This window comes from Oryzias melastigma, linkage group LG24 (genome assembly GCF_002922805.2).
Source record: "Oryzias melastigma strain HK-1 linkage group LG24, ASM292280v2, whole genome shotgun sequence".
Lineage (NCBI taxonomy): Eukaryota > Metazoa > Chordata > Actinopteri > Beloniformes > Adrianichthyidae > Oryzias > Oryzias melastigma.
This window is the reverse complement of record NC_050535.1, coordinates 19,155,333-19,177,540: the sequence shown is the minus strand read 5'-3', so window position 1 is coordinate 19,177,540 and position 22,208 is coordinate 19,155,333. Positions and strand designations below refer to the sequence as shown.

Below are 22,208 nucleotides of genomic sequence, written 5' to 3'. Positions count from 1 at the left end.
TAAACTGCGCATCCAAAACTGGTTCAAAGCACCTGTGTCAGAGGAAACATGTCGGCTGGCTTTTCCGATTCATAGCTTACAGCCTGTTCAAAGAGCCATCTTATTGTGTTACATACAGGCATCAAAAACGTCTTGATGCTTGGATAAAATGGCTTTCATTTTTTTAGGCTAAACAACTATATTTTTTCGGCCACACGGATTTAGAAAATGATGTGTGAACAGCCACTTAAAAATATTAATAACAAAAGCAGAATCATCTCCCTCAAAGCTGCTGCTTTGTTCTTTCTGGTATTTCAGATAGTTCTGTGCATGTCAAAAGGATTTATTCCGATCAAACGTGTGCCATTTTTCAGGGACTATGTACACAGTTAAACCCAAATCCGATCTTTGATCCGTTTAAAGACAATTTACTGCAGCGACTGAGCAGCACTTCCTCCTGCTGCTCAGCAACAAGATGCAGTGCTGCTCAGAGCTCAGTATCCAAACGCCTGCTTGATAGCATTAAAGTAGAAGCGCCTCCAGCCCTCCTCGGTGGACCCCTCTTCGCCTGCAGGGACCCCCCGGCACTCCAGTGTCAACACCGTCTCATCCCCTCGATCCTCCAGCTCCAGACTGACGGCAGCAAAGTGTCCTGAAGGAAAAGCGGCAGTGAGCTGAGAACACATGACCCACCACAGCATCCTGCAGGCAGACTCACCGCTGGGCCATGTCCTAAAGCGCCACTTCATACGAATGCGCTGGTGGGGCACCTACACATACACCAGCCACGGTGAGGACATCACTTAGAACATGCTGATGTGTGATTGGTTGGTTAGGTGACCTCACCAGCTCTGTGAACTCTCCGCTGACACTTCCATCCAGATGCTGGAACTTTCCGCCTCTCCTGCTGTCCACGGCCGCCGGCAGTCTTGTAAAAACTTGCACAAACTGTGCAGAGAACATGCAGTGCAGGGGACTGGACCATTACTGGTACTTCTGGACTTTAACTTAAGGCTCAGATACAGGTGCTGTCGAGACTCATTCCAGTCTACAAGTGCTGTCACACGAACACACGCTGCTGCCGCTGTAACAGTGGTTGGGTGCAATCTCACTTCATCAGCGCTCAAGTTAGTCAGAGATATATATACTAGATATCCCACCTCCATGCCCATCTCAGTCCAGTGTGGACCAGGATTCAGCTCTAACTTGTCCTGTAGGCCACAGAGGGCATGGAGGAAAAGTGCAGCAATCTTTAGAGCTGTTCAATCCGCAAAACCTGTGTGGACTGTGTGGCCTTGCCCCAAGTAGAGCCATACCCCAACTGCTTTACAATCACAGCAGTGGGACTGCTCTCTTTATCTAGAACACGGGTCGGCAACCTTTAACAGTAAAAGAGCCACATGTGGATCTGGAACCGCAGATTGCAGACCAATGGTCTAGAACAAGAATTGGCAACTCCAGGCCTCAAGGGCTGCAGTGTCTCTATGATTTCCAGATATCCAAGCCCTACTCATAACTGATTACCTGGTTCAGGTGTGTCCAATTAGAACATGCCAGAGTAGGGTATTTAGGAAAACATGCAGGATCGTGGCCCTCCAGACCTGGATTCCCTTATCCCTGGTCTAGAATGAGCACTTCTAGCCTAACAGCTGTGAATGCTGCCGGTTAACGCAACGTTCGGCAAAGTGCCTTTGGTCAGTCTGGTTTGGTACCTCTTGGTTGATGAAGGTCTGGTAAAGCTCATCAGCAGAAGTCTGAAAGGTTTCTTGAAGGTTGAACCCGCAAGTTGGGATAAGGACTCCTGTGGAACTTTGAGTTGGGCCAGACAAGCTCTTCTGAGGGGGGGTCATCTTCAGAAAGGCACAGCTGTGTCAATACTCTTACCAGTTCGACCATTAATAACCACTGGGTTAGAATACAAGCCACTTCTACCTGGGTTCTGCTTTTGACCAGGTTCTTCTTGGTTTTTGCAGGAATCGGTGGATCTTTCCCATCAGCAGTTGGAAGAATCATTCCCTGACTAAACTCTGTGGGTTCAGAAGTCACAGGACTTGGTATACTCTACTCAGAAGAGCAGATCATTTCTATAGTTGAGCAACAAACCTGATTTAAGGTCCTGAACGTACTTGGTCAGAACTCTGCGGACCTCTGTAACTCCCGTCCTTTTCATGAGGCCAAGGAGTGGCGTGTCGGACTGATCCTTACACAGAGAAACGTTGACCTGGACAGGAGCATGAGAATTACCAAGATGAATACAGTTGTATATATGTGGAGTCACCAGGAGCCTGACGCACATCCAGGTCATCTTCATCGTTCTCATCGGACAGGTTGGAGACCTCTACGGTACCTCTGTACTTCACCCCACCGACCGATGTTCCTGAAGTGGGAGAACATGAGTACCAGCTCAGTTGTAGATATAACTGGAAGTATGGATGGATGGTAGGGATGTAACAATTCAGTCTGGGCACAATTTGATTTAGTTTAAAGTTACGATTTTGATTTTTTCTGATTTTTTTTCTTTTCTCAACACAATGACTTAAAGGTATTTTAAGGCCAAGTATGTTTTCTTTTTTGCCCCTTAAATCGAACTGTCTGTTTTCCTGCTAACAGAAAGGATTCAATACAAATAAACATTTTTACATAATATTGAAATGATCACAAATCCTTTCATACTCGGTTTATATTGTGCTTCATGTGACAGATCACTCTGCTGCCGCGCCCACTCCGCGCAACCCCCTCTTAGCTGCCGCGCGCACTCAGTGCAAATGATCGTTCATCCGCAGCTTGCAATGAAAAGAGAATTAGAATTACTCAGGAGGGGAGCAAAGCTGAAGAGCACGCAGCCAGTTTGCGATGCACACACTCACAGCGAGCCTGCATGAAGAAGTGTCATCTGCTCTGCATTTTTCTAAATTTAGAAACCGATTTTTTGATTTTCTGCGCCAATGACGTTAACATGTTGATGAGTTTGAATCAGCGATTCATGAAGAATAGTTACATCATGGATGGATGGATGGATGGATGGATGGATGGATGGATGGATGGATGGATGAATAAATTTCAGGTGGATGAAGGAACAGTCAACATTGACGGTTGTCGTATTCGTCCTCAGTGTCGTCACTGACCCAGCCAGCTGGCCTTCAGCTGCCATTCATAGAAGAAGAAGAGTTTTCCTTTGCGGTTGTTGATGGAAGCTTCTCCTTCCAGCTTGCTGACCTCAGTCATCTGACAGACACCTTCAGGTCCCTCCACCCGAATGCTTAGCAGGAGTTGACGTAGGCGATCTGAAGACCAGGCAGAGACATCCCTTTCTGTCCTGCGGGAGGGAGGGGGAGGATGAAGTTTGAGTCTCAGCTGTTCCTGAAGTTCTGGAGACCCGCCCACTTCTGACATCAGAGCCTTTAAAAAGAACTGTACATGCTGGGTTACATAATACTCTAACACACAGGAATAACTTCTCAATTCATCACACAGAACCTCCAGAATTCTGCTCCTCTCAGGTGGTGTCTCCATGACAACAGTGGTTTCATTCAGAAAGAGAGTTTAGTGTGAAGTCCGGCTTCTGAAACCCCCCTCCCCAAGGCGTCAATTCAGAGACTTCATGGTCAAAGTCTAAAAGTTATAAACCAATAAGTGAAGGAGAATTTTGAGGACAAACAAAACCTCCTTCACCAGCGCTTTAAACCAAAAGTATTTAGTCCCCTTCCTTAAGCCACAACAGAAGCACACTAACCAGTGCCAGTTGTTGACATTTGTTGCATCAGCTCTCTCTTCAACGATCCACCGAGGATCTCCTTCCCCCCATTTGGCCATGGCTGCTCGCAGATGTGTGATCCGTTTGACTGAAGATAAAGTCTTGATGTTAAGACTGTCTGTATGCTGAGAGCACAAGATGGGGGTAACTCCTACACTGACAGCAGCTGAAAGAGGAACCCTATACTTCCTGTGGGGCTTTTCAAAATAAGTCTCTCACTGATAGAGTGTATGTGAGCTCTTAGTCAAATGATTGTAATGTCAACCATCTGCGTTCTTCTAAAGTAATTATCATGGTTAGAGCTCCACAGCTGCTGAAAGGAAAAATAAAAAAAAATCCAGAATCCTGGATTCTCTGTCCATCTTAGTGCTGTAAAGTGTTGGTGCAGATTTCTTTTCTTGGACTTTTAGAGCCGTCTGTGACAGAGCCCATCAAAGTAAAGGAAATAGAACTGGTTACTGATGTGTACGTGAAACAAACTGTGTGAGCCAGAAATTTTATTTTCTCCTGTGACAATTTTTTTGATTAAAAAAAATGTTCTCGGTAGGGTTTTAATTATGATTATGAAGTTTTTAACCAAAATCTCCCACAACCTAAATGTATTAAAAAGCCATTTTTCATGTGAAACCTTCGTTTCCAAAATTTCCTTTGAGGGGGCGTGGCTTTTTTAATCTTGTGAGTTCATTGTTGAGCTGTAAAGACATAATTTTTAAATTACAGCAAAAAATGATAATCTGAATATAAAAAAAGCTAAAGATCCTTTTATGGAGCAAAAAAAAAATGTCGGCACCAGAAGATGATCAAGTCTAGAGTGTTTTCGACCTTCTTGTGACCCCGCCAGAGGAGAGTGGAGGGAGTTCTGCATCTGCCACTCACATCTTAGTGTGTAATATCAGTGTGTACTCACAAAAGCTCAGGCTCCTGCTATATGACTGTACATAGAGAACTGAATTGAATGACCCCCTCCCCACTCATGTTCCCACTGGCTCCAAGAAATCAACATCCCATAGACTTCTATAGAGAAATAAACAGCTGTTACTCAGACATTCTATTGGTCAGAAAACATTTCTTGTTTTGATAACCTTTTTATTATCTTCTTGCTAATTCTGTTTTTTCATGAACTTTTTTTAGCACAAGTTATAAACTTACCAATCAGAAGCCTCAGTAAAAGCATGTGGTGCCCACTGACCCCCACTATGAATTTTTGATTGACAGCTTCTCCAGAGTTACTTACAGTTAAAGGGGTGTGGACTTCCAACAAGCTTACTCATGATTGGCAACAGTAGTTTCCCCAGAAAAGTGACTCGGAGCATTGTCCGGCTCCAAGATGGTGATGTCAGTATCGTTAAAAAATGGCAACTGAATTGACTTCCTTTCGCTGGAGATGGAGGTAAGGCATTTTCACACCTCTCTTTGTCATATATGCATATATGTCTATGGGGATGACTTCTGCACTGAAACTTTTGTGTTTCAGGGTGCATATGAAAACAAATCATGAAGTGACAAATGTGATTTATGTCCCCCAAAAATCTTCAGCGTTATGATTCTACTGATAAATATTAGTTTAACAAGTGGTAAATTATCTAAGACCATCTTACAGGTAAACGTTGTTGCCCTGGGGGCGGGGGAGATGGGAAGGGGACCTGCATGAAGACAACATGGCGCCCTGTCATTATTAGCAGGAACCGGAAGTTCCAGCGCGCCTCTCATTTCGGTCGTAAAATACTAATTTTTGTCTAAAATGACAAATTTAACGGACAACCCTAAGCTTATCATGCACACTAAAACCATTATTCACAATGAAAAGCTTTAACAAAGGTGCTACAATTCTGAAATGTGTGGACATATGCTTTCCACGCGCTCCAGCCAGAGGAGGCGCTGTTTCTGGCTATGAGGAGTGGAGTCGACGCGATGTCTCAAAGAAGAAGAATCTGTCAGGAGGAAGAGGAGCAACAACCTAAGGTACTGTTTGGATCGAATAGGTTCTGATCAGTTTTCTATTTGTTTGATCGCGTTCGTTGTTCCGACGTTCCTGTGAGCTGTCTACGGGATGACGTCACCTCTCACGTCGTCAGGAGATGTTTATTTTAGCATGCTAGCATCTAAATCGCCTAAATATTTTCCCGTGAGATCTTTTTTCCCCTTATAACAAGCAATCAAATCACGTCCACACGTCACAGAGGTTCTGGGACCCTCACCGGGACGTGCAGGCGGAGATGCTCTTCCTAGATTTTAATGTACATCTATGAACATCATGTACACACAGTTAATGGTCTGGCTGTATGGAGCTAAATTAGAGCCAATATTATTTGAAACCCAAATAAAACAAATTGAAAAAAAAAATTAGTGCAGGGCCAAAAAAAAAAATGGTTAAAATGTCAGAAACTTATTTGCTTTTGTAAAATCATCAAACTCACATTTCCTGTATGAGAAAAAGTTCAAGTGTAAGTGCACTAGACATTAGGCCACAGGGGATAACTGGTACTGGAATAGTGTTTTAGCCATTTTATCCAAGCATAAGCACGTTTTCTGCACCTGTATTTAATGCAATAATATGGCGCTTTGATCGGACTAGAACAGAGTTTTGGACGCATGATTTGTACATGATAAAACTCTGCTTTTTACACCCATATCAGACCATCTTAAGACTATGACAGTACAGACAATACAGCTATTTTCTGACCGTAACTATCCAAGTTCTCAGAGTCAGTGAATGCACCGGGACTGAAGTTACCACCCTCATTGATTTTGATTGGTTCTTTGTGTTAGCCCCGCCCACAACAGGGCCAAAGGTTTTGAAAATGAAATTTTCAGATTAAAAAACGGAGGGAAAAAAGAGTTGCAAGGGAAAACATTTGAAACTGAAAAAAAGTTTTGAAATTTAATTTTTAAGTTTTGAAACCTAAAAAATAGAAAATTTGAAGCTGAAAATAATTAGGTTGATTTTAGAAAAACAAAAAGTGTCTGACATTTGAAATTATTTTTGGCCAAACACCAATATATATAGTTTTATCTAGGTTTCAAATAATAATGGCCCCAATTGAGCTCCATATGGCTGCAGCTCATCAGAAGACGCTGGAGCTTTCTGTTTGAATCCGTCATTTGTTGTGTCCATTGACTGTACATTCATAGATGTCTACGACTGTTTCCTTGTGTCTCTGCGTATAGATGATGAAGAACAAGGCCGATGAGGAGGAGTACTGGCACAGTTCCAAGTGTACGGCTTTCACTTTTGACGACGAAGATGACGAGTTCAGCAGGGTAAGGTGCCTTTAGGTGATGTCCCTGGAACGCCTTTGTGTGTGTGCTCTCTGATGTGTCCAGGTCTAGACTCTTTCGGTTCCTCAGGGATTTCAGTGTCATTCGTCTGGTTGCTTTATTGTTTATTTGGATCTTTGGATTTGCACAATCCCTAGGAGTTCTATTTGTGCTCTTCTTGTTCCTTTGTATGGAGCTCAATTGGAGCCATTGAAACCTAAATAATGCAAATTGAAAAAATATTGTTGTTTAGCCAAAAAAAGTGTAAAACTTTGTTATTCTAAAAAACTGAGTCATTTTCGGCTTTAAATGTTCATTTTTTTAGGTTTCAGAACTCAAAATATCAATTTCAAAACTTTTTTTTAAGTCTCAAATATTTTTATTTTCAACTCTGTTTTTTCAATTTTGCTTTTGACATTTTCAGATTCGAAAATGAAAATAAAGAGTTGAAAGTGAAAAAAAAAGTTTTGAAAATTACATTTTGAGTTTTGAAACCTAAAAATTGAATATTTGAAGCTGAAAATAATTAAGTTTGTTTTAGAATAGCAAAAAAATGCAGACATTTTACTCTTTTTTTTTTTTTGGGCACACACCTATTTTTTTTCAATTGTTTTATTTGAGTTTCAGAAAATATTGGCCTCAATTTAGCTCCATAGATTTTGGGTTCATTGGAGATTTCTTTTTGAAATCTTTGGGTTTTTGAGGTCCCTCAGTTTTCTCACAAGTCCTGCCCAATCGCACCGATGTTCTCTTGAGAGAACTAAGTAGAAACAGAAGTAAACAGTCAATAAGTGAAGGTGCTCTGTTGTGTTACTGAAGTGTGTGTGAATAAAGTTGGTTGAATCGGGGCTGTGATGTGACAGCTGAAGGAGTCGAAGCTGGCGGTCAATAGCATCCGGCAGCTGGTGGAGGAAGACGATGATGACGACGTGGAGAAGGTCAGCTGGACCGGAGAGCCGGTTGGCAGTAAGTCACCTCGATGGGAGGGAATCCTGCTTTGTGACTGCAGGGATATGACCCTAGTGTCGGTTCTTCAGGTATCTCCTGGTCCATCAGAGAGAATGCAGGCTCCAATCAGAAGATAGACAAAGAACCCGTCTTCCCCAGAATCCCAACAGAACCTTCAACTCTCAACAAAAGTCAGTCTGGACTGTCCCTGAGCTCCCTGTTCAGAGGTATGAGGCGGGAACGGGTCAGGTGACCCAGATGGAAAAACAGCTGGTCAGATCATTGACTTCAATCTTTGTGCCTGCAGGAAAAACCAAACCGGAAAACTTCCAGAGCTTCTCTGACGGTCAGTGATGGAAACATGCTTCATTTTAACCCGACTGTCAGGTTCTCTTAGGAATCAAAAAAATCGGAGAAACTGGGTTATTTGATTTTTTGTTTTGCCGGTACTACCACCTCAGAGACAATCAAGATCTTTGACATTTTTGATATGCAAGCATTCAATTCTTGACAAATAATAACAATATCATTTTATCCAGAGTGAAGGAGAATTTGGCAACATAGAAAAGTCACCAGTTATTCATGGTTCTGGTGTCTCAATTGTATTTTCTATGCAGCTTTTCTCCTCTTCATCCTCTCCTTTAGAAGATTTAGTCTGAACATCTTCATCCTCACTTTGGATCTTCTTCTTCAACATCTGATTCATTTTCTCTGCATGTAATTTTTTATTTACTTTTTTTTCCTTGAAATAAGTTCCTGCTTTATTTCACAATGTCACCATTTACTTTTTCTATCTTGAACTAAATTTGTTGTGAACATTAATGTGTTAATGCGTTTAATCAAAGAGATTAATGTGTATTAACGCAAATTAATTGAAGAAGCAGTCCTTCGATACAATTCAGCGATTTACGCTTCCACGTTGTGCGTTAAAACATTTCGTCGGGTATTATCCAGCTTACACAATGGCCACTTACTAAAGGAATAAATATTTAATCAATTTTTAGCACTTAATTCTTGCTTTTTTGTGGTTTAGATCACTTTTCACAAACGGAGAACTATTTGATCCATGGTCCGGTGCCATATTGTACAAATACATTTTACATGGTAAAATATTGTGATTAATCCCAACACAAAAGTGCGATTAATCAGATTTTTTGTAATCGATTCACATCAATAATTAAAAATAAATGTTCTAAATGTAGTTTCTTGTGTGATTTTATATTGTGATTATTTGCAGATAATAAGTGATCGGCAAATACTGAGACTAAGAAAAAAATTATATTGATTAATCGCGGTTCATTTTTCTCCAAGTTTGCGATTAATTAATAAATTTTCTAAAATTGATTCTCACCCCTAGTTGTATTTAAACTGACCAATCGCAACAGCGATGAGAAGTTTATGATTTATTTATTGTTCTTGTCCCGTTTCGGCTTGTGTATCAGTGCTCAGGTGACTATGAACGATTTGAATGTTCCAGAACGAAAAAACAAACGCACCCCATAACACACACATGTTTATTGAACTTGTTTACAGACAACACAATCTCATTCAAGTCGTCACACACCGATGCCTGGTTCAGGACCGTTCTGCATCACCCCCGAACCCCTGGGTGCCCCCAACTCATCATCCACCGAAGAATTCAAGGGACGCGGTACCGGACGGGAACCGGGTTAGAGTACCGGTGCGCTCCGCGTCCTGGCACCGGACTGGTTCTGGCTCGTGGCCCGGAGGTCGGGAACCCGTGATTTAATGGGAACAGTTAAAAACCGATGAGTTGGGGACACCTAAAACATCCAAAAATTGACATGGAGGGGCCCCAAACGTCAACATGCGATGACCCCCCATGCGTTGTTATGGAAACAAGAGAGCGCAGAGCAGGAGAGATCCAGAGGATTTAATCACCTGGTCGATGCTCCACTAAAAACAATGAAAGCATCCAAATAAAGCGCTGCCTGCTCTCAGTTTGAGTGTCAAATTTTATTTTTTTCTTCCATAAGATCTAAATAAACAGCAGAAACACATCTGATCTCTCCAGCCGGAGCGGCCTCCAGTTCTTTTACCAGACTGCTCCAGCTTTCTTTCACCTCTGGTCATAGCCAAAGATGATTCTCCCATGAAGTCATCTTTCCTTGTTCTTCTGTATTTCTTGCCAGGTCATCACCAAAATGTACATAAAGACATGTAAACACGAGGATCTCTGATGAACCCATCTGGTTCTGCCAAACCAAAGAGTCTTAACTCTGAAGTGGGACAGTTGACTCCACCCACCTCGCTACATTCATGCTGTACTATGTCCTCTCACCTGCCAATCAAACAGCTCCAGTGCAATCAGAAAAACTCTGCGGGGGAAAACTCACTCAGTTTGCTCGTACTGTACCTAAACGTGAACTCCGTTCCTTTCTTTTAGCGCTCAGTGACTCCGTCCGGATCTACGCTCCCGAGTTACGGAAACCCAAATCTGAATACAAGGTGCACTTCTATCATTTGGTTACAAATATAAGCATTGTATGTACTCTGGTTCTGATGATGTCACTGTCTGGTTAGGATTACGTTTGCGATTGGTCGCCTGAAGAAACGGTTCAAAGGCTGCTGCAAGGAAAGGTGACGAACACACATACATGCACTACTGCAATACATCACTCATTACTGTCAAGTACTGCAGTACAACAGTAGCTGTATTTTCCATCAATCTTTTGTAGTTTTAACGTCATACTGTAGGGCTGGGTTGGTAAAATCAATTAATCAATTTAGACTTAACAGATCAATAATTGATTCATAAAGATATAATCGATTTGGCACATAAAGCTAAAGTCTGCTAGCTTGATGCTAGGGCTGCCAAGATTAATCGACTAATCGATTATTAAAATAGTCGACAACTAATTTAATAGTCAATTAGTCATGACTTTATATATAGGTCAGAGTATAGTAAAGTTCAAAGTTATAATGGTATTCTGCTAACTTTTTGAAATATTTTGGTCTTTATTAAGTTTTTTTAGGCTAGTTTAGAGTTTAGCTAATATTTCAGCTACATGCTAGCTGTTTTGGCTAACGTAGGCTTTTTTTTAGGCTAATTTGGCATTTAACTAATATTTTAGTTGGCTATCAGCTTCAGCGTTTTCAGCTATCAATTTCAGCATATTCAGTTCCTAAATTCACCTTACAGCATTCACATTAGTATTATTTGCAATAATGCTAGTGTGAATGTATCTAGTTTTTAGTTTGTTTAAAGCTAATGATGGCTAAGATGTGCGCTTTACATCCACTTTGTGCATGACCTGATTAGGCGACTAATCAGAAAAAATAATTGGTGATTAATTGACTATTAAAAGAATCGTTTGTCGTAGCACTACTGGATGTTGTCGTTTAATGGAATTTCCCATAGGACGGCTAATGCTAACACTCAGTCGGCCTAAACATACATTGCTGACTAAATAAACATCTTTAAACTCACAGGTATGAAATTTCAAAGCTCTTCTAAGGAAATATTTTTTTAAATAACTATTTGTGATCTAAAACACAGTTTTTGCTCATATTGTCTTGCTCTTCTGGAATAAAGTGTACTTCTATAGTGTGATCTCCACCTAGTGTCCAAACTGAAACGTCCTCCAGGAGAAGCAGAACAATGTTTCCAATGTTAATGATCTGAACATTTTAGTTAGAACTTCTCCTTTAGAGAATCCATGTAACACTGGATGATATTAACAATCTCATTATTTCACTGATACATTTTACAGAATGTGAACTGGATCAGATTAATATTATAGATATTTTCAAAACATTTAGTAGATTATTAATGTATTTCTAAATCTGAATCAAATCGTTCCTGGAAATTATCATCGATACCCAGCCCAATCATGCTGACACATTTGGACTTAATTTGAGCCTCATTTATCACAGAAAATCAATTAATTGTCATTAAGCACAACCAGAATAAAACTACATTAAGATATAATCCACTGGATTAAAAAGCAGATTTTCTATTTTTGTTCTGTGTCCAGGCCGTGTCTCTGGAGAAGTTCCGTTCTCTGCAGGACAAACTGCTGCTGCTGGACTTGGCGGTTGCCGCTCACGATGGGAACGTCATAACTGCAGTAATTTTATTGCTCTTATAGCTTTCCTCAGAATCTCTAAGCATCTTCAGATCAGAACGCTTACAGAGTTACAGCTGATGTCTGTGTTTGTCTCAAGGTTCTGATCTACCTAAAGAGGTCTCTAAGTAAAGGTGAGTTTCCTGCGTGAGTTCTGTCCAGGTGGATCCAGGTTTCTGACCGACGCGTTTCCTTTCCTCCTCAGAGGTTCTGTTTCGGGAGCTGCAGTCCAGACAGACGGCTCTGAGGCATTTCATTCACTACCTGACTGAGAGCAGAGAGCAGAAGCTGCTGCTTGAGCTGCTCAGGTATGAACACACCTGAACACGGCAGCAGCATGCATGTCGCCAATCTGACACCTTTGTTGTTCTCAGGGCTCTCGGCAGGACGGAGGAAATGGCGGTACGTGGTACTCAGTAGTACTGAGACGCTGATTCTTTTTCTGTTGTAGTACTACACTCGAGCTGAATTCTTCCATCTGTTTCCATGGTAACAGCTGCTGCAGTATAATGAACACCTCAGCCTCACAGACGAGAACAAGAAGAGAGACTTCCTGAAGAGCTGTCTCAGGTCAGAGAGCCGATCAAAGAGCTGATCGGTATTTGTAATCTGATTACAGTCAATGATGAGTCTGGCTTCTGTTTGCCAGCCTTCCGTTTTCTGCTGAAGACTCGATCCACATCCAGGATCACTACACACTGCTGGAGAGGCAGATCATTGTTGAGGTGGGACACTAGTTCAGATCTGATCTGCATCTGATCAGATCAGACTCTGGATTTGTGTGTAAATTAAGATTTGTTTGTAAATTAGTATTTGTGGGTAATTCCTGATTGGTGCGTAAATTAGGATTCGTGTGTAAATTAGGATTTGTGCAGAAATCAGGATTTGTGTGTTCTTCTTGATTTCTGCATAAATTGGCATTTGTGCGTAATTCTTCATTTGTGCATAAATTAGGATTTAATTTAATTTAGTTCTGAACTAGTTCGGATCTGATCTGGACAAACGCGTCGTTGTTGTTGCTAGGCAGCAGACCGGCATGCGGAGCGTGGAGGAAAGGTGGAAATATTCCAGAGGTTTCCCAGAAAAGCTTCAATCCTGAACATGCCTCTGATCACTACTTTGTACTACTGCTGCTTCTACCACTACGGCGAGCCCGAGGTAAGTCCTGACGCTCACCTGCACAGGTGGACTCAGAGCCACACTGCAGGCTTGTTCTCCGTCTGCAGGGGACCTTCAGCAGCCCTTTGAATGTGCGGCAAACCTTCAAGGTGAGAGCGTTTCCTCTGTGCTGTCTGAGCACAGAACCACCAGGTTCTGACTTTGCCCCTCCCCCTCTCACCTCAGATCTCAGAGAAGCAGTACTTTGTGACAGCACTGGCGGCGAGAGCGAAGCTCAAAGCCTGGTCGGATGTGGACGCGCTGTTTACCGGCAGGAACTGGTTTGGCTTTACCAGAAAGAAGTCTCCTCTGAGCTTCCAGAGGGTTGTGGATATACTGCAGAGAAACTCCGCCCCTACACAGGTGAGGGGTGGGACCGTGAGTAGCTTTCTTTGGACTGATCACTGAGCATGCTGGTTCTGGATCTCGGGCAGGTGCTGCAGGACTATGTTGCCCTAATTGATGATGCAGAGCTGAGGATCAGTTTGGCTCAAAAACTGAAATGCCATGACATCGTCATCAACGTAAGTCCGATCTTCATCGCCATCTACCAGGGCGGCCCCTCCCTCGGTTAAAGTTTTCCTGTCTCGATCAGACGTTTCGTGACATGAAGGACCGCCAGATGCTGCTGGCGTACCGAGGAAAGGTGGAGCCGGGCTCTGCACCGGAGAGGAAGATTGATGATCTGCTCAACAATCAGGTGAGGAAGAGGAGCAGCAGTTCAGTCACATCATACGGTCAGCTCAACGTTTTTCTCTTTTTTCAGCAAATTCGCTGGAAAAACTGATGAAGCTGGACAACAGTGGACATAAAAAAACCAAAACGCCCTCATCAGTCGCCGTGACGACAAATGTGCTGGAGCGCTTCTTCACCAGTAGGACGGTTGACTCCTCACACAAAGCACAAAGAAAGTCCTCACCATGACTGCATTCCTGAGACTTTTTGTACCAATAAAGATAAAATAAATTCAAATGAATCAAAGTTGACCTCTTGACCCTGTCTGTCACCCTCCACACACACTGAAGAGGAAACCCACATATAGAAAACAAACAGGATGTGGAATCACCGTGAACATACAGTAAGTGTGAAAACTGTTTTCCTCTGAGCGCTGAAGACTTATTACTTCCACTCCTGATTATGAGTGAAGGCAGAAAAACTTCAGAGATAGAAGTTGAAAATCTGACAGCAGAAATTTAGAGTCTTCAATACAAACAAACCATGTGACTGCGGTTAAGTGAGTCACTGTCCAATCAGCCGTCACTGGATTTTAGGGCAATTGGTCGACCAATCAGCGACAAACCAACTATTATTATAGTTGACAGCTAATTGGATAGTAGATTAGTCGACGAATCGATGACTGATTGGTTATTTAAATAGTTGAAAACCAATTCAATAGTCGATTAGTTGACTAATCTACTACTAAATTAGCCGTTTCATAAAAAATCATTGACTATTTTAATAGTTAAGGGCATTTTAATAAATTAACCAATTCAATAGTCGATAAGTTGACGAATCGACGACTAATCGACTATATTACATTTTTTACAGTATAATTTTTGAGTAATCTATTACTCAAACACCGTCAGATGAGTAAGACTGACATAGCAGACTTTAGTTTTGAATAAAACCTGTTTCTTCAGTTAGTGGATCACCATTCCTTCATAGTAATATTTAGTACTTCATAGAGTAATAACACACAAAATACCAATTCATTTTACTGCATAGTTTCTATTTCTATTATATTTCTATAATCTATTTCTCAAATCTCAGAAAAGGAAAATCTCTTAAAGGAGCTCCGCACCTAAAGTAATGAACATAAGTTTGAGCTAATTTATTCAAGACGGGATACAACTGGAAGATATACAGTATTCTGCATCTAAAAGAAAAGTTTTTTGTTGATCACCGCTAGCTCTGCGGAGAAATTGGGCGTTTGTGTTAGATTGGGGGCGGGGCTGTCAGAGAAGACTCTTCCTGAAAGGGGCGGTCTCACTCTGTGATGTCAGCACGATAGAACCCACTCGTTTTACTAGAAAATACATGAATGGATCAAAATACTGCTTTTTGGTTCTTTATAGTGAGGAATGAACAGTATGTTACACTCATAAGCTCAAAAAGTTGTTTTTTCATGGTATGGCCCCTTTAATATTTGGAACTACGGTAGAAAAACTTTTACTTGGTTGCAATTTTCAACATTTTATTTATTTTATTTATTCATTTATTTGACAGGGACATTGCACATTAAAAAGCATTCCTGCCAATGCGCCAGAGTTTGCTTAGAAGCTATTTTTCATCTGCTGTCCCTGGACTGATAGTAAAAATCGTCTCCCTATAAGAACAAAGTTAAAAACAAAATGTAATACAAGTACAGTAAAAGCACAGTAAAAACATAACATTTTTTAAAAAGTTAAGTAAGCACACACAATAAGATAAATAAAGAAAAAGTAAAAATTGATAAAAATGAGTGGACGCAATAAAATGAATCACAACAATTAAAAAATGTCAACTCTTCTCTTTTCATCAGCAAGTTCTTCTTTACTGGAAACTCATTTATAAACGTAATTACAGTCCACATATCTTGATTAAAAATTAAGTACATCATCGATCCTTCACAGACCTAGCTAATACTTGGAAGACTACTACCACTGAAAACATGAAGTATTCTTACTGTATAGTTTTTGAGAAAAGTACTTCTGAAATACCATAAAAAGTCTATTTTTTAATTCCTGAGTTTCAGTTTAGTACATCACCATTACTTTACAGAAACACTTAGTAGTTGAAAGAGTACATCTCCTAAAAATATAAAGCATTTTTACAGAATAGTTTTTGAGAAAAGTACTTCTGAAATACTACAAAAAGTTTAATTTTATAAACTTTTGGTGGGACTAAATTCCTGAGTTTCAATTTAGCACATCATAATTCCTTTACCGAAACACTTAGTACTTCAAAGAGTACTACTCCTTTAAAATATGAAGTATTTTTACTGTGTAGTCTATGAGAAAAGTACATCTGGAATACAATAAAAGGTCTAATTTTCACATCAGTTACCTGATTTTGGCCGACTTATTCTTGATGCTTAATTTAATACATCACCATTACTTTACAGCAACACTTAGTACTTTAAAGAGTATAAATATGAAGTATTTTACTGTATACTTTTGTATACTTTAATTTTTTTATTGTATTTTAGATGTACATTTCTTAAAAACTACATGTATGTGTACCTTGCAGGAAAAAAAGTGCCGGCTGATGAGACACGGAAATGTGAACGGCGGTTCATTCGACCACTGTTGAACTCAGTTTGAACTCGACCTGCTTCCGGAGCATCCTGCCGTTCCGGCTGCCACCGCCAGAGGGCGCGCGCGCCATTCACCTGCCCGGTTTGGTCACAGAGATCAGAAAATGTGTGAAATAACTGAAATCATCTGAGGGGAGACTCCTCCCACTCATGAGCGAACCGTCATCATGAAAAACGAGGTTTGTTCAACAAGCTGCACGCACACGCGCAGCGGGAGTCACGTAGCCCGCGCTGCTTTCTGCCTGCCAGAACCCGGACGGATCCGAGCACCGGGACCTCTCAGCTTAACGGTCCGGGTCTCACAGCAGATCCTGGTCAGAACCCGCGGCTCTGGTCCGTTCAGAGCGCGTGCCAGCTTCTCTAACCTATCCGGACGGGAGCACGTGCGCCTCTGTGATGCTGACCTGAAGTTCTTTGAGGATGAAGATGGAGAGGAAGACAGAGTCCAGCTGATTCTCAACCTGTACCCGGTGAGTTTAAGATAAACGGAGGATTATCTTTCATCAGGAGATGAAGAGGGGAGGGGGGGTGGTACCCATCTCTGATGGAAACTGCTGATGACCTTTTTCTCTGGAGCTTCCTGTTAAAACAGGAAGTGAGAAGTTGTCACACCTGACCGCAAACCCTCCAGACTCCAACTGTTGATGACGATGTGTCCTCAGAGGAAGTCTTTCAGTTCAGTGTCTTCTAGGGTTCAGGTTATGTGGGTGTCTGAGTCAGCTGTATAGAAAGTGCTAGACTCACATTTACAGTTATGTTCTAAATCTCCAGAGATGACATCACCAACTTTGTCTTTTTTTTTTGTTCAAGTTTCCTGTAAATGGCATTTAAATGATGCAAACTGCAAAAAATGTCACTATTGAGACGAAAATATCCTGCTAATGTGAACCAGACTCAAGTGTAAAAAAAAAAAAAAAGAACTGGTTGGGTTTAGTTTAAAAACAGTTTAAAGGTTAACCAAACCCTAAATCAACTTTTTTTCTGTTGACCTCTATTTATGGAACTTTAAAAGTGCTGTATGTTGGTCCTTGCACATTTTTTTTACTGACAAATTAGACATTATAAAGTATGACATTATATATGTATACATGTGAAGACAAAATGAATTCAATTCAAGCAATTAGTAAAAGAGAAAAAAAAATTACAAAGACCAAATTAACAAAATAAAATATAATGTAGATAAAATTAAAGTAAAACTTTTAACTGTACTCAGAAATCTAAATTAAATTGAGAAGCATCAGTAAGCTTTGTGGCATTCTTATTTTTTTTATCTTTTTTACAAAAAAGATATAATTTGAGTTTCTGACTCCAGAGCGAGAGAGAAAAAGGAGTTAACGGAGGATTGCTTAAGCCACGCCCACATCATCCCGCTGGAAAGAACACTGAGTTTACAGGACTTTGCTCCGCCCACCTGAACAATATTCTGAAAACATCAGTTTAGGGCTGCCACGATTAGTCAACTAATCGATAACTAATCGACTATTAATGACTAATTTAATAGTCGTATTAGTCGTTACTTTATATTATATGGAGTCAGAGTTTCGTAAAGTTCCAAGTTATAATGACATTCTGCTAGTTTTTTGGACTATTTTGGTTTTTATTATAGTTTTTATAATATTTGGATAATATTTCAGTTACATGCTAACTGTTTTGACCAACTCATCTATTTTTTAAAAGATTTTTAGTCTGTTTTGGAATTTAGCTAATATTTTAGCTATATGCTAGCTGTTTTGGCTAACTTAGGCTTTCTTTTTTAAGATTTTTAGGCTGTTTTGGAGTTTAGATAATATTTTAGCTACATGCTAGCTGTTTTAGAGAATTTAAAATCTTTTTCAGTAATTTTAGGCTAATTTGGAGTTTAGCTAATATTTTAGCTGCATGCTGACTATTTTGGCTAACATAGGCTTTTTTAGGCTAATTTGGTATTTAACTAATATTTTAGCAGGCTATCAGCTTCAGCATTTTCAGCTATCAATTTTAACATCTTCAGCTATCAGCACTAGCATCTTTAGCTGCCAAATTCAGCTTACAGCATTCACACTAGCACTATTGCAGATAATGCTAGTGTGAACATGCCTAGTTTTTAATTAGTTTAAAGTTAATGATGGTTAAGAGTTGTGCTTTACATTCAGTTTGCACATGACCCGTTATCAAAAGGAAATGAAACAAAACTATCCTTTGACCCTTGTGCTATCTTATGGGGTCCAGATGACCCCAGCATTACATTGACACATTATCCATCCCATGACATACTGTATCTGGATGAAGGTAGGCACCAGTGAAAATTAAAAAATCATTGAAAAAAAAATGTTCAGCACACTGTCTTGTGGGGTCCAGATGACCCCACCCCCAACGTGACCATACCTAGTATGGAGATACAGCAGCATCTAGTTTTGGTGAGAAGTTGTATTTTTAAGATGAGAGTCTCTGATTCTTGATTCCAGTGGTTATATGAGGACGTTGGTCTTAGTTTGCGTTACGGTGGGGAACAGAAGTTGGGGCTTGGAGAAAGCGGGCAAAAGCCAGAGAATCTGCATTTCTTACATGAATCAAGAAGTCTAAAGCTTTTTCTTCCCCTCTCAGAACCTGACCGTCCATCATGCTGCCTGACGAGGCCCCCCCTCTGGACAACGTGACAGGGATAAGCTGTGAACTCCCCTACCAGAAGGACCGCCTCCCGCTGACGCTGCTGTACAGCACCGTGATGGTGGTCGGACTTCCTGCCAACCTGCTGACCCTCTTCTTGAACTGGCTGCAGGTGCGCAGGAAGAACGTGCTGGCCGTGTACCTGTTGGGGCTGTCCCTGTGTGACCTTACATACCTGGGCACGCTCCCCATGTGGGCAGACTACGTGAGCAGAGGTCACATCTGGCAGTGGAGCTCCTTCGCCTGCAAAGTCACAGGCTTCATCTTCTTCACCAACATGTACATCAGCATCTTCCTGCTCTGCTGCATCTCCTACGACCGTTACGTAGCCGTAGTGCACAGCCTGGAGGTGCGCGGCCTGCGCCATCGCCGCCACGCCTTGCTGGTCCTAGTCGTTATCGTGTTCGTGGTGGCGATTGTGCACACTCCAGTCTTCATAATGAAGGAAGGGGCTGGAGATGGCTTAAAGCGCTGCTTCGAGCCCAGTCAAAGCAGCGCCATGGTGGCGGGCTTCAACTACGCCCGCTTCATCCTGGGCTTCCTGCTGCCGCTGCTGCTGCTGGTGCTCACAAACCACCGGGTGCTGGCCAGCGTGCAGCGCAGCACGGGATTGCAGGGGAAACAGAAGCGGCGTGTGCGTCTGCTGGTGGTGGCCGTGGTGTTGCTCTTCCTGGTTTGCTTCACCCCCTACCATCTGATTCTGCTGGCCCGGGCCATCACTTTCCACCTTTCTCTGGACAGCATCGACTGCGACTTCATGTACACGCCTTACACCATCTCCCTCGGCCTGTCCACCGTAAACAGCGCCGTCAACCCCATTCTTTATGTCCTAGCCAGCAAAAATATTCGCAAAGACCTGTGGCGAGGGCTCGCTCAGCTCTGCGGCCAGGACAATACTCCAGCGTCAGCACAGTCCAGCAATCCATCGGGTGCCGAAAGTTAAACTGAAGAGATACACGTCTTTACCAAAGACCAGCAAGGACTGGACCCGGCCGGACTACCGAGCAGAGCCTGGGCATAGGCAACCGCCTAGGTCGCCATCTGCTGGAGGGGGGCTAAATCCCAGTGATTATATATTGTTATATTATTTTTTTTAAGCAGTTTGACACACCACTCATTTCATGTAAAAAAAAAAAAAAAAAAAGTAACTAAAAACCGTAAATAAAATGACTCCAAAGTTTGATGTAAGCATTTTAATTTTTTTGCAAGTTATGCGAATTTTCAGCTGCATAGAAATGCAGTTTGAAATGTTGGTATCAAAACGTTTAGTACGTTCAAGACATTCATACTCTCTTATTTATGCATTTTACCGTCTTTAAAATTTTAGGCAATTTTTGTGTTTTTTTTTTTCTTTTTTTTTTTTTTTTAAGAAATTCTTACATTTTTTGTGTACTTTCTGTAAATAATGCAAGTTTGGTATCAAAACTTTCATCACCTTCAGGGGTCCGTTTCAAGAAGCAGGTTTTGTTAAGTTTGTGAACTCTGAGTTGAGGAATACTCTGAGTTTCTGTTTCAGAAACGGAGGTAACTTAAACCCATGGAAGTGGGGTGAAACCAAGCCCGTTTCAAGAAGCGGGTTAAGCTGAACTCAGAATCAGTCACTATGGCAACTGACTCTGTGAACATAACCTGGTCTGGAGCAGGTTTCCTTCAGGAAACCCAGAGTTCCCTGCGGTCTCCGCCCCTTCTTGAAGTGAAGGATGTCCAAACAGATCTTCCTCATTAACATTTTGAGAACATTCACAATAGAAACTGTAATTTCTTGCATGCTTCTTGAAACGGGCCCCAAGACATTCACACTTGTAGCGTTGGTATTCATACCATTTATACATTTAAAAAAAAATTTACCCAACTTTTGAATTTTTTTCAAGCAATTCCTCAAAGTTTTTGTGCACTTTTAAAATCTATGCAATATTGGCATAATTGCCTCACTGTAAACAAACATTGTTAGCTTAATTCGAGTGCTAAAACGATACATTAGCCAAGAAACTTAACTTAGCACAAGGCTAGTATGAAGACTGTTTCCAAATTTAAAGGGCCCATACCAAGAAAAATCCGCTTTTTGAGCTTTCAAGAGTATGATACTGTTCAATCCTCACTATAAACAATCTCAAAGTGGTATTTTTATCTGTTCACGTAATCCTCTAAAAACCTGCGCTCTCAAAACCAGCCCCTCCCATACCCATGAAAACAAGCGTGTCCTCATGTGCCGATGTCACAAAGTGAGACCGCCCCTTTCAGGAAGAGTCTGCTCCGCCCCCAGGCTAACACAAACACATTTTTTTCTCAAAGCTAGCAGCTAGAGCTAGTGGTTAGCTCATTCTTTAGTGTTCAAACTTTGGGATAGGAGCATATGGGCTGGTGAGAAATCTGTACAACATGTTGAGATGGATCCTGAACATATCCGAGACGGGATATTGGGAAGACGGCACGAGAAAGGGAGCAGACTATTTCCTGGAGGAAAAAGTGAACGGCGAATTGAGAGAACTGGTTTAAACTTAGAATTATTGAGCAAATAGTATAAAAATAGTTAACAAAAATAACTCCTATTAAATAAATATTTCATTTTTTAGTATTCCAAAGGTAGTATATGATCATTTATGTGGAAACAGTTTACTCTGAAATACTTGGTGTGGCCTCTTTAACACATAATCCTCACGTTGACATTTTGTTTGCTCATTAAACTGGCAGAATGCTAATAAAATATTCAACATTCCTGTCTTATTTCTGCACCGTTTCAGACTTTTTATAAAGTACTTTCATCTCTGCTAAAGTTATTAAAAGCTGTCTAACTTCCTCTTGGTTTGTGAAAATAAAGAAAACTGCTTGACGGTTGTCACCTGCAGAATGAGGAACATGAAATCAGTGCGTTGGTGGGAGGATGAAGAGGCTGGTTACTGCTCTTCATGTGTTGTCATTTTGTGTTTTATAATGTTCTGCTCCGATCAGAACCCTGTTCTACTGGCCTGAAGTGTGTCAGTGTTTCTGTGGGTCACAGCATCAGGAAGCACCTAGAGCCCTAATGGTCATGGCAGTGGCTGATTCATTCTGTCTGCTAAAATAGTGAAGACTTCTCTCAATT

At 41.2% G+C, this 22,208-nt stretch overlaps 3 protein-coding genes across 3 annotated transcripts; 2 read left to right on the top strand and 1 right to left on the bottom strand.

The window, feature by feature from the left end:
* Window positions 1-301: 301 nt before the first annotated feature.
* LOC112158081 (activator of 90 kDa heat shock protein ATPase homolog 1) lies at window positions 302-3,944 on the bottom strand. Its single transcript, XM_024291272.2, has 9 exons — window positions 3,713-3,944; window positions 3,105-3,295; window positions 2,274-2,356; window positions 2,083-2,200; window positions 1,912-2,006; window positions 1,692-1,829; window positions 826-927; window positions 698-749; window positions 302-631 (listed from the first exon to the last, which is right to left on the bottom strand). The coding sequence occupies exons 1-9, from the start codon at window positions 3,790-3,792 to the stop codon at window positions 474-476; spliced, it is 1,017 nt and encodes a 338-aa protein (XP_024147040.1). The 5' UTR covers window positions 3,793-3,944; the 3' UTR covers window positions 302-473.
* A 1,047-nt stretch (window positions 3,945-4,991) lies between these two features.
* Window positions 4,992-14,166, top strand: vipas39 (VPS33B interacting protein, apical-basolateral polarity regulator, spe-39 homolog). Its single transcript, XM_024291271.2, has 20 exons — window positions 4,992-5,123; window positions 5,600-5,695; window positions 6,902-6,994; window positions 7,855-7,957; window positions 8,029-8,166; window positions 8,247-8,285; window positions 10,347-10,408; window positions 10,484-10,540; window positions 11,938-12,030; window positions 12,128-12,161; window positions 12,233-12,335; window positions 12,402-12,429; window positions 12,524-12,597; window positions 12,677-12,752; window positions 13,051-13,185; window positions 13,254-13,295; window positions 13,372-13,548; window positions 13,620-13,709; window positions 13,781-13,885; window positions 13,952-14,166. Exons 1-20 carry the CDS (start codon window positions 5,118-5,120, stop codon window positions 13,970-13,972), a joined length of 1,572 nt encoding a protein of 523 aa, XP_024147039.1. The 5' UTR covers window positions 4,992-5,117; the 3' UTR covers window positions 13,973-14,166.
* A 2,351-nt stretch (window positions 14,167-16,517) lies between these two features.
* Window positions 16,518-20,314, top strand: LOC112158082 (probable G-protein coupled receptor 132). Its single transcript, XM_024291273.2, has 2 exons — window positions 16,518-16,950; window positions 19,064-20,314. Exon 2 carries the CDS (start codon window positions 19,080-19,082, stop codon window positions 20,067-20,069), a length of 990 nt encoding a protein of 329 aa, XP_024147041.1. The 5' UTR covers window positions 16,518-16,950; window positions 19,064-19,079; the 3' UTR covers window positions 20,070-20,314.
* The last annotated feature ends 1,894 nt before the right edge of the window (window positions 20,315-22,208 follow it).